General features: G+C 40.9%; 2 protein-coding genes across 2 annotated transcripts in view; one reads left to right on the forward strand and one right to left on the reverse strand.

Moving 5' to 3' along the window:
- The window catches only part of LOC118417782 (amiloride-sensitive amine oxidase [copper-containing]-like), a 12,629-nt gene extending 6,291 nt beyond the window's left edge, over positions 1–6,338 (forward strand). Inside the window, exons 3-6 of the mRNA XM_035823498.1 lie at positions 783–944; positions 1,751–2,643; positions 3,964–4,140; positions 4,537–6,338. Of these exons, the coding sequence (XP_035679391.1) occupies positions 783–944; positions 1,751–2,643; positions 3,964–4,140; positions 4,537–5,047 (1,743 nt within the window). The 3' untranslated portion in view covers positions 5,048–6,338. The remainder of the gene's footprint in view (positions 1–782; positions 945–1,750; positions 2,644–3,963; positions 4,141–4,536) is intronic.
- A 3,411-nt stretch (positions 6,339–9,749) lies between these two features.
- Positions 9,750–11,183, reverse strand: part of LOC118418221 (tripartite motif-containing protein 3-like) — a 2,474-nt gene continuing 1,040 nt past the window's right edge. Inside the window, exon 2 of the mRNA XM_035824063.1 lies at positions 9,750–10,594. Within this exon, the coding sequence (XP_035679956.1) occupies positions 9,750–10,594 (845 nt within the window). The remainder of the gene's footprint in view (positions 10,595–11,183) is intronic.

Here is an 11,183-nt window from a genome sequence, read left to right on the forward strand (position 1 = left end):
TACAGGCAGTCCAGAAACGTTGGACATAAAATTTAATGCATTTTCTGCTTCTTTATTTCCGACAGACTTGATAGTGTAGTCACGGGATATCGGCTTACATAGTAAAGAAGCTAAGTACTTCTTGTCTTTTAAAAACGAAAAAAAAAATCCATGAAATAGTTTCTATGCAATCTACGATGACGCAAATCCATTTAATTTTATGCATGAAAAGCGCTTCTATTTGGGTCATCAGGCGACAAAAGGCATCGCCGTTTCTGCGGACTAATACAAAAATAGGCTTCGCTGGCCGCCCAACTGCTCTCCGCACAAAAATATAATAAACTACATGCTTTTCAGGAAATTATAAAACAACAATCACGCTTCAGCTATAACCATCACCAAGAATTAGGAGCGAATGTTAGGGAGACAACCACACGCACTTCCGGCGTATTGAACTCCGACCCGGAACCATAAGCTTATTCATCACCCAGAGTAAAACTTTACGTATGCGCAGCGACAATAATTGTGGGTAATATTGCAAAGGTGAAGGCCCTTGACTAGTAAACAGTACTTTTCTCGACCATCGTCTAAATCTGCATAACAATGTCCAGACGCGTTTTGTTTTTGTCACAGGAGCCCTGACCTTTGACATATTACCCACAATTCATGTCGCTGCGGATACCGTCGTACATGATATGTCATGTTATGTTGTGATATTTTGTGTCATGTTATGCTATGTTATGTAATGTTATGTTACAATTATATGACGTCACTCAATAAAATAATTTCTGTTTGACCTACAGGAAAGTTTTGACGGGTTCAAACATGACGACTGTGGTAAACTCTGTCTGATTCCTCTGGAGTCAGTACCGCGAGGCTATGAGAGTGGTGAGCGGATGACATGGTATCGCTTCCATAGGGCCATGGAAGGGTTTTTCCTCCACCCGATTCCCTTTGCGGTGGAGGTTGGTAAACCATTTTATTGAATGTATTAGTCTCAAATGGCATGGCTAGTGACAGAACGTTTAAATGCATTACTCTTATCCAATGGAATGCTGCAATGGCTTACTCAGTAGTGTGTACGTCTGCCAATCAAGAAATCCAACTTCATTACTACCATGTCTTTTACTTAACATCCATTCAATAGCAAATCAGTCTTTCAGCAATTGATTAGTCTTAGTAGGTAATGGGATTTTTTTGTCACCATCTTACAAGATCATGCCAAGGGTTAGGTAAGGGTTATAAGGGTAGGGCTGATAGGATCTGGGCATCCTGTCAATAGAACATGTGCCAGGAACATTCTTATTGACAGGAATTCGGAACATGTCCTGTCAATTGTATCTTTAAACTCTTATCAAGGAGCTTTTATCGACAGGTACGTCGCATAAATAGTTTAGGCATGTATACAAAACGTAGCTTCGATTGTAACAAAACAATATTTTAAAGGCACTTCAGAGTGGTCAACAAGTAGAATCCAGTAAGGCAGTTGCTAAGTTATGTGTTTGTACATTGCACAAAATTTCAGCATATTTGTCATCAACTATCACAGCAGCAAAAGAAAAAAATATTTTATTTTTTGTTGCAAGCCCCAAAATGCCATATTGTACCTCCAATCAAAGGTACGCCTTTTCATGTTTTTTTCGGACTATTCACTTCTGGATTTGTTTTTTTTACAATGTATTTTTGTTCGCAGGCCAAAAAGACGTCCATAACAAGCAGGAGAGTAAAAACATCACTCATGTTTGTTTGTTGTTGTTTGTTTACTTTGCAGCTCAATCACTCAGATATAGACCACACCCGATGGAAGGTGGGCCAAGTCGAATATAACGATCAGTATTTCGCATCAATCGCCGACTTCGTGCAAAGCTACAACGACGGAAGCGCGCAAAAAGTCCGGGTTCCTACTCCAACAGGTAATGCGGCGATGTACTCATCCCTCCGGCAGCACGGAACGCCCGCACACCCGTCGGAACCTCTTCGGGGCCCGGAGCTGATCGAGCCCGACGGCAGGCGCTACAAGGTGACGGGGCGCCACGTCGAGTACATGGGCTGGAGTTTCGACTGGCGGCTCGCCACCAGCAGCGGTCCGCACCTCTTCGACGTGCGTATGAACGGAGAGCGGATTCTGTACGAACTGGCTCTGAAGGAGATTGCTACCTGGTACTCCGGAACGGACCCGGTCACGACCGCAAAGTTCGTCGACTGCGGGTTACCAGCCGGAGGATACTTCGAACTCGCCAGAGGCATCGACTGCCCGACGACTGCGACTTTCTTCGACACTGTTCACATGATGGACAGGGCGGACCCCGTGATCTACAAAAACTCCGTCTGCGTGTTCGAACTGAACACTGGGATACCTCTCCGCCGCCATTACGAGTCCAATTTCTACGACGGGCAATCTTTCTACGGAGGACTGGTCGACAACGCCTTGGTGCTACGCACTATCCAAACAATTGGCAACTACGACCTCCTGTATGACTTCATTTTCCATCAAAACGGGGTGTTGGAAGTTAAGGCCAGTCTAAACGGCTATGTATGGACTAGCTACTATCAAGCCAGCCAGGCCCCGTATGGGTACCCTACATGGGGTGGCTCTATAGCAAATGTCCATCAACATTTCTTCAACTTCAAAGTGGACCTCGACGTTGGAGGGACCGAAAACAGGTGCGTTAGTTGGAGGGGTGATCAAACTGTTCTGGACCTTACCTAATCTGTAAGATGGTACCAAACTGGCCAAGGAGTGTTGTCAGCCAAGATGTTTCCATTTGCCATGTAGAATCTGCCTCCAGTCGGCTAGAACAAAGGCTATTAACCTCCAATTGTTTCCCGATGAAACTGTGCTTGCAGTGTACGACCTCCTTCTTGTTTGGTGCTAACTTCTAACTGGGACATGTGCTGGTCACTAACTTTGTCCCAGTGTAAATCGCCAGGTAGTGAAACACACTCCTAAGCAGGCTTCAATCCTCTGCGAGCTTTTGATACTATCTTGTGCTACCGTAGGATCTGCTTGGAGATTACACCTTACCCAGAAATTAGGTGCGAATGTCAAATTTTGGGGCACACTTAGACAGTACGAAGCTTTTTATTGATATTCACTATACCTACATTCAGTGTGATCATTTGTTTCCGGTCAACGTTATTTTAAAAATTAGAACTTAAGTGGCGAGAAGATAGAGCTGTGTGTGTCGTCCTTTTTATGTCTGAAAATTGACGAAGACATTGTCAAAAAATGTTGAAGATTCTCTTTGTTGAAAGAAGTGGGTATCTGGCTGACTTTTAACAGAGCAAGTTGACACACATAGGATTGCAGCTCTATTGTCATTTTTTCTTTAAACCTAAGTAACGTTACTGGGTGTCACCTGTAAAATAATGATCTCAATGTTTATCGATACAAGGCTTCTTACTATAAGACTGTGACCCAAAAATTGCAAAATGCTTTAAAAATATAGATTTCGACTGTCGTGAAAAGAACATTACAGAAACATTTGGTCAAATTTTGAAATATACTGGCAGTATAGAAATTCTAAATAACCATGATCCAAATACATAAACCAAGTGTAGTTTTCCCCAAATTATTGTATCTCTATGCTGCATTATCACAAGAGAGCAATGAAGACAAAAAAAGTTATTTAGTTTTGAGGTTTAGATTTCCTTCATGGCTTCCCAAACTCACTGGTGTTACATATGTGTCAGTTACAGTCACAAATGCGCAATACGCTACAACTAACTTAAGGAGCACGTGTCATATGTAACGCTAGTTCACCTTTATCTGCGGGGTAACCTATATTCGGTGTTTTTAAAGACAGGATATATAGTGATGGCAAGTCGACTAACGTGGGTTTAAACTGAAAAATTGTGAAAATATCGCAATGAAACCACCGTCCGTTGATTTGATATCCCTAAATACCATATTTTAAGAACAACGAATATAGGTTACCCTGCGGATAAAGGTGAATTGGTGTTAACCTCCACCACGCATTACAGGTTTGAGACGGTGGACATTATACTGGACAACGTCACCCTCCCCTTCCGGCCCAACGTGCGTCACTTCCTGACGCGGTTCGAACGTAACCAGAAAACCAGGGAGACGGAAGACACTGTCCAGTACGACTTCACAAAGCCCAAATACTACAACTTTTACAGCGACAACAACAAGAACCGGTTAGTAAAGCTCCCTGTCACATTGACGTGTGTTTTCTTCCACAATAGTAGAAGCCATTGTTAGTTGCACAACGGATAGCCACACACTTCTGTTAATTGCACGGAATCCGGAATCCCCAAATCCCAAACAGGTGCGGTCTAGCCGGAGGACTCTGCACTATAGCACCATCCGGATACTTGCACGAAATACGCTGGCAAATGGGGTGTGCAATGAAACGGGTTCTACTGTAGTAGTTATACTATGATTTCATACTATGATTTCATTCAGGGCCAGCCTTGTGTTAAGGGAATGACCCCGGATGACCCGGAAAATCACATGCGGTCCCAAACGTAACGTGTTGTTACATAAACAAGAATGATAACATTTAATTATCTTTTTCTTTTCTTGACATGTAGCTTCAATGCTCACCGTGGGTACCGTATCCAGCTAAACGGGATAGCCAAGAATCTTCTCCCAAAAGACGGCGCGACTGCCGTCAACGGCGCGGCGTGGATGGACTACCAGGTGGCCGTCACCCGTCGGAAGGACTCCGAGCCCAGCAGCTCCTCCATCTTCAACCAGAACGACCTGTACGACCCCGTGGTCAACTTCCAGTCCTTCATCGACGACGACGAGAACATCGTGGACGAGGACCTGGTGGCGTGGGTCACCCTGGCGGCGCACCACCTCCCCCACTCCGAGGACTACCCCGTCACCGCCACGGCAGGGAACCAGCTGCAGTTCTTCATCCGACCCTTCCACTTCTACGACGAGGACCCGTCCATGGCGTCGTCCAACGCCGTCTGGATCGGGCGGAGTCCCGGCTCGCCCGAGAATTACGTAGAGAGGTACGGTACGCCCGAGGTTTCCACCTGCGAGCCAAAACACACCCCCATGAATTATGACGGCAGGTGGCATAACGCATGATAATCTATCCCATATGTACTCCATCCCATGGCCAGGAGCGCTTTTGGGATAGAAGCACATCTGGGATACAAACCTATCCCAGGTATATAACACATGATGTGTTTCAAGAATTGCAAAATGTGGATGAGAGTTGTTTTTACACACTTTTCTTTGAAGGAGTAGAGGACCATATATATTATAGACCACGTATGTGTTCTGACTTCAGGCCATAGCAAGTGATTTCCATGGATGACATCCAGTCTACAGAATGCAAAAATAATGTCAAAAAACTCATGACTTCCATGGTGGTGCAGCTTTATAATTATCCCACTAGTTTCGCTTTTACAACTTCAGTCATGGCTACCTTGCTAGTGGCACTTCTTCAAGTACAATTGGGCTACAAGACAACATATTTACCATTTTTCGCCATGTTAACCATCTATGAAGAATAAAACTTTTTCTAAAATCGGACAAAAAATAAGGAGCTGATGTCATCCATAAAATTTACTTGCTGTGGCCTATTACTTCTTAATTATTCCACTATTGTAAACGTAATTATTCGAAAATTATGACTTGGTTTTCCTTCCGTTCTTTATGTTTATGGTTATGTTTAATAGGACATTCCATTTGTGAAACAACAATATAATGTTTATTAATCTTCCTGGAGTATACAAAAACACAATACAATCACATACTCAATAATTACAAATACGAACAGTAACAACTTGAATTACGATTAACTAGCAATAGACAAAAATTTTAATGACTTACTTATATTTATAATTATAAAAGCTATAAAAAACTAATGAAATTAAAAGCAGTCGAGGGGTCAGAGTACTTATATCTGCACCATGTGTATTTACCACAATGTGTCAAAACTGTGTTTTTACTTTTTGTCCATAGCTAGCTTGATATTTTCTAAAAGTATGTATCAGATATCAATATCACGTGAGAAGGTAAGGCGTCCTATATTTTTATTTTGTGCTCCTATAGACAAATGTTCAGGTTTTACCTTTCCTTCAGAGTTTTGCTTGAGTTGACGCCCCTTTTTTTTGACAGTCTCGAGTGGTATGTATGTGTAGATTTAATTGTTGCAATTCTTTGAGGATACACTTAGTAAGTCTAATTAAGTACCTATATGTAGTATAATGAATATTTTTTCCGTCCTAGCTGTTGTTGTTTACTCTCCTTTGTACATGGGTTACCAACAAATAATACTTTTGGAGCATTTAATACTTTTCTCAAGCAACTGGATATGAATTTCCAAAACCATAATATGCAGTCGCTTGAGTAACTACTGTAGAATAACTTCAATAAGATCAAAAGCTGGCAGAGGAGTCAGGCCGACCTAGGAGTGTGTATGCGACCGTTTGACACCCTTTGGCCGGCTATACTCCTTGGCCAGCTTTGATACTATCTTATGACACATGCTTGGATCGACCAAGTCACCAAGGCTTCTAGGCGTCAATATCTAGAGTAATTGCTGGCTTGACATGCAAATGTAGCAAAACTGGCAAATAAAATCAAGTTAATCATTTTTTAACCTTCTAGTTTTTCTCTTCTTTTTTCTTGTTACTTCGATATTGGGTGACTTTGTTGAACACATTCCCAAACATAGAACATGCGAATTAAAGTACATAATGATTTTGTTTGGGGACGGTTCAATATTGATGATTTCTGGATACGACAGTTTTACTATAAATCAAAAAAAAGAAAACGGTGGGCGTGAATATTAACGAGCTACAAACTACTTCCAAGAGAAGTAAGTTTGATTTCAGACTAACTTCAGCTTAGCCTGGATGGCAGATGCCGAAACAAGGTTATACCAATCCCTTGCCACCATTAACACAAAGTAACCAAGGCAGTCTTGCATTCGTCATCTAAATTATTTTCTTATTTGCATAATTTATGTCTGTAGCTGTTCCATTTGCCATAAATTACATATGTCACATCTATTGCGAAATTATATTAGGATTTTCGATTTCCCTAATTAATTATGTTAAGTAGGACTTAGCTCGAACAATTAAGTACTGATTTACATACATGAATTATGGATTAATTTGCATAACTGATCTTTTATTATGTAAATCTAAGTCTAAGCTACATGGAAACCCGTCGTTCATTTGTTCAATTATTCTCCTTGAAAGATGTTAACAAAACAACCCTGCAGATCTAGAGCAAACTGCTAAGGGGCGCAAAATTGCTCCACTTCTTCCTTTCATGAGAAGATTTCTGTCACAAAAGAATTTAGGCATATACAGGTCAAAAGATACAAAAACCGGAAGTTCTGCTGCTGTACCAAAGTCAGCCACCAGGGGGTGCAAAATTGACCTCGACCTTTGCTTTGCCTTCCCAAGAATAACGCAGAAAACACCCCAATAATTAAGGAAACAATAATCTATGACGAATAATTTTATTGTCATATTGCCATTTCATGGAGAAGAATTTCCAAGCTCACCTAGGCTTGTATGACACCAAACATTGAACTTACATGAAAAATACCAGAAATACATGTCAGAATGATGAAAGTAGCAAATAACTTACAAACTAATACATATGATTAAAATACCCCTTCATGAAATAGCAAACTTATTGAATATGATCTGAGTAATGAAATATGAATTCCGTCCCATTATTGAACATTTTTTCAAAGAGTATTTGACAAGGAATTGGTAAAATGGAATGTATTTGACTTTCATAACAGCATTCTTAAAATATCAAGACCTCTGTCCGTAGAGGCAAAAGTCTAATAAATGTAGATTTTTGCATACGTCAATTCTGAGAAGAAACCTCAGACAAATAGACCAAAGTTTGTCCTGAATGCACATTTACTAGATTGAGATAAATTATGAGAATAGTTCTGCCTTCAGTTATGATATCAATGTTGATAGAATAGCTGTAGAGCCAACAAACAGCAAGGAAAAAGAGCAAACACATTGAAGTTCTTCTAATATTAAAATATTAAAAAGGACAACGTTTCATAAACTGTCTAATGAAAAGGAAGTTGACATTGACAGTCTTCAATCATAAAGATGATGCTTCATGCCAAAGTGGTCTAATAGTATCACAATGTTCCAAACAAATCGGGCTCTATGAATACAAATAGACCTATCATACTTATCATATATCATACTGAAATATTACTACTTGTCACAATGTGAACTGCCAATACTGACACTATTAGGTAATAGTTTATACACAAATAAAGGCTACTTTCATACTTTCACTGACAACAATACAGCTATTGAATGCATGAATGTACTTCCCAACAAAATCAGACTATCATCTGTTCTTACAAGTTACTTCTAAATTGAGCATTGACCAAACATACAGAAACTCAAAAGTCCAACAGTTGCCACGTTACAACATATGATGTTAGTGAACAACAACATTTTGTTAATACGTTACTAAGGCATATAATACTCTCAAATTTTACTTTCACAACAACGCATGTTCAACATGTCATGCTCGATGCTTCTTCTTCACTAGGTAGACAGATAGGCATGATCTCTGATATATATAAGTAATGTATTGTAGAGAGTTTAAGAGAGCTTCAAAATGATGAATAATGGGAATTTCAACTGAAGAAAATTTGAATTCTCCAATGAGAGCTTGTCCAGAAAAAGTAAGTAAATACACCATGTACAAATATGCAAAATAAGCAAATTTCATTGGTTGGCTAATTTTTTTGCTGATTGGCTAAATGATAAAATGGTTGATTGATTGATTGGTAGATTTGTTTGATATAGTTGCTGTTCTGTTTAGAAACCCACAAAACATTTACATACTCTTAATCAGAAAGCAATTCTAACAGGGACTACTATGAATTGCTAATAAAATAATGCTTACCACAACTAAAATTCCACCTCCTTACAGATAAAACAATGACAATCATAAGAATGTTTTTGCTAAATTGCACTAAATTACTTTAAGGGGAACTCAACTCTATGATCAAACAGCTGTTATTCTTTGAAATATGAAGTTGAAAGTGTTATTAATAATTTTTTGGTAAAATTTCATCACTAAAACAATTTTAACCAAAAACGAAACGAGAATCAACATTCTTATTTTGCAAGAATCACAGAAGGTCTTGGAAGAAACTTGCAGTCGCCTGCGCCGCAGCCGACCGATGATGATGAACCATTTTCAAGGTCGACTCAAGATTTCAAATATAAAATTTGATTTGAATGTGAAAAATTGGTACAAGTGAGGTGATGGCCGTGGACCAATGTCAAGTTATGGTCCAAAGCAAGAAGAGCAACAAGTAAAATCTAAAAAAAAATTTTCAAAATAGGTAGTCCTAGATGTTCTAAGATTTCCCTGATTTTACGAGAATAGGGAGTAGTCCATTTATTTGAAAGGCACTTGTGTGGGGGGTATAAAATATTGCTATATGACGCAACTATAGCCTAGCAATATTCGGACTCAAAGGAATTTTTCAATCGAATTAGTTCTGATGAAAAAAATATCAATTTTTCAATTGAGATCCTCTTTTGATGTTTCAGTATAGACAACGATATAGAACTTCCTCTAGACAAAACTGACGTAAATGTTGAATTTGTCTACAGTGAACCTGATCAATTTAAACTTTTTTGTAAGCTTTTATCAATCACAGTGCAAAACAGTGGCAAGTTGCTGTACTGCAATTACAAAAGTGCATATTCTAAGACTACAGTAACAGTTATGACCACTTACATATCAGTGCCGACCATGTGCAACATTATCAGTAGCCGGTGAAGACAGTGATTGTGTTTTTATTGGTCACAACCAGCTGTCCCCCCGGACCCACTGCCACCCCTGATGGGTATTCAGCACGGGCGGCAATGTGGCGGACATACACGCCCCGGCCGGTGTACATCACCACGCGCTGGTTATCTTGGTCCACCACCATGATGTGACCAGAACTGTCCACGCAGATGCCTTCGGGATACCTCAGCTCACCACCACCCACTCCCGGTCCTCCGAACCTCATCACGTACCGGCCGGCCTCGTCATACTTGTAGATGAAGTGAGTGCCGAAGTCGGAGACGAAGATGTCTCCTTTCCCGTCAACGGCGACGAACATAGGTGTCTTCATCCGCGGACCGACGCCCCACAGGAGTGTCCCATCCGGCGTGAAGGCCTGCACACCACCACGGCTGTAACCGTCAGACCATGTGACGAACACGTGGTCATTGTGCAGACCCACGGCCATTCCGCGGACCCCTCCCCGTGGCACAGTGTCAGGCAGGTCAAAGTTGGCTTTGAGATGGCCAGCCCTGCTGACCTGTACCACGGAGTCAGGGCTGGCAGGGTATCCAATCATCAAGACCCACAGATGGCCATCCTTGTCGATGGACACATCATATGGCTCCTTTGATGGGTACCCTAGCCCAGTAGCTTGTGGGAACTGGTACAGGTAAGCACCTTCCATGCTGTAGACTTGGAGGTGCGATTTAGACCGATCAGCCACCCAGATCTTGTTGTCGGGGGAAACTGCCACTCCGCGTGGGCTGCGCAGTTTTCCAGCCCCCGGCTCATCACCGAATGTGATGATGTGTGGCCTGCTGGCTTGGTCAGAAGTTTCTGCTAAGAAAAACAAACATGGCCATATTCTAGTTGGGCTGTCACATCAATATTTGCTGAATAAATCATTATGATTATTAAGACAGTGATCCGATTTTTTTTTTTTCACAGTCCACGTTTCTTTTCACCACCGGGAGGTGCGATTCCTTTGGTTTTCTTTAACCCTATTCAGCCCGGGGGGGGGGGGGGGGGGGGGCTTTTGAGGCCCGCGCTAACTTTGATGTCCTATAACGCCAGAACGGCTTACGCTAGAGCCACCAAATTTGGTGAGTTTTCCAAAAATATTGTTGGCAACAATTTCACGAAGTTTGACAAATTTTCCATTTCTTCGTGTTGCCATGGCAACCGTTTGTTGACAGGCTGTTTTGCCAAAAATCAGTATTTTTGGTTCTAACAATGTATTTTTCACATTTATTTGCTATATTACTGCTATTTTGTTACATAAATAAAATCTAATATTATCTAGCATATCTTTCATAATTACATATGCATAAATTATGCTAATTTGATGACGTCATCAGCCCAAAATCCAAGATGGCGGACCGTATGGCCAGATCAAGAATAAGGGTGACTCTGCGGATATGAAACACTG

The sequence above is a fragment of the Branchiostoma floridae genome, chromosome 6 (genome assembly GCF_000003815.2).
Source record: "Branchiostoma floridae strain S238N-H82 chromosome 6, Bfl_VNyyK, whole genome shotgun sequence".
NCBI lineage: Eukaryota > Metazoa > Chordata > Leptocardii > Amphioxiformes > Branchiostomatidae > Branchiostoma > Branchiostoma floridae.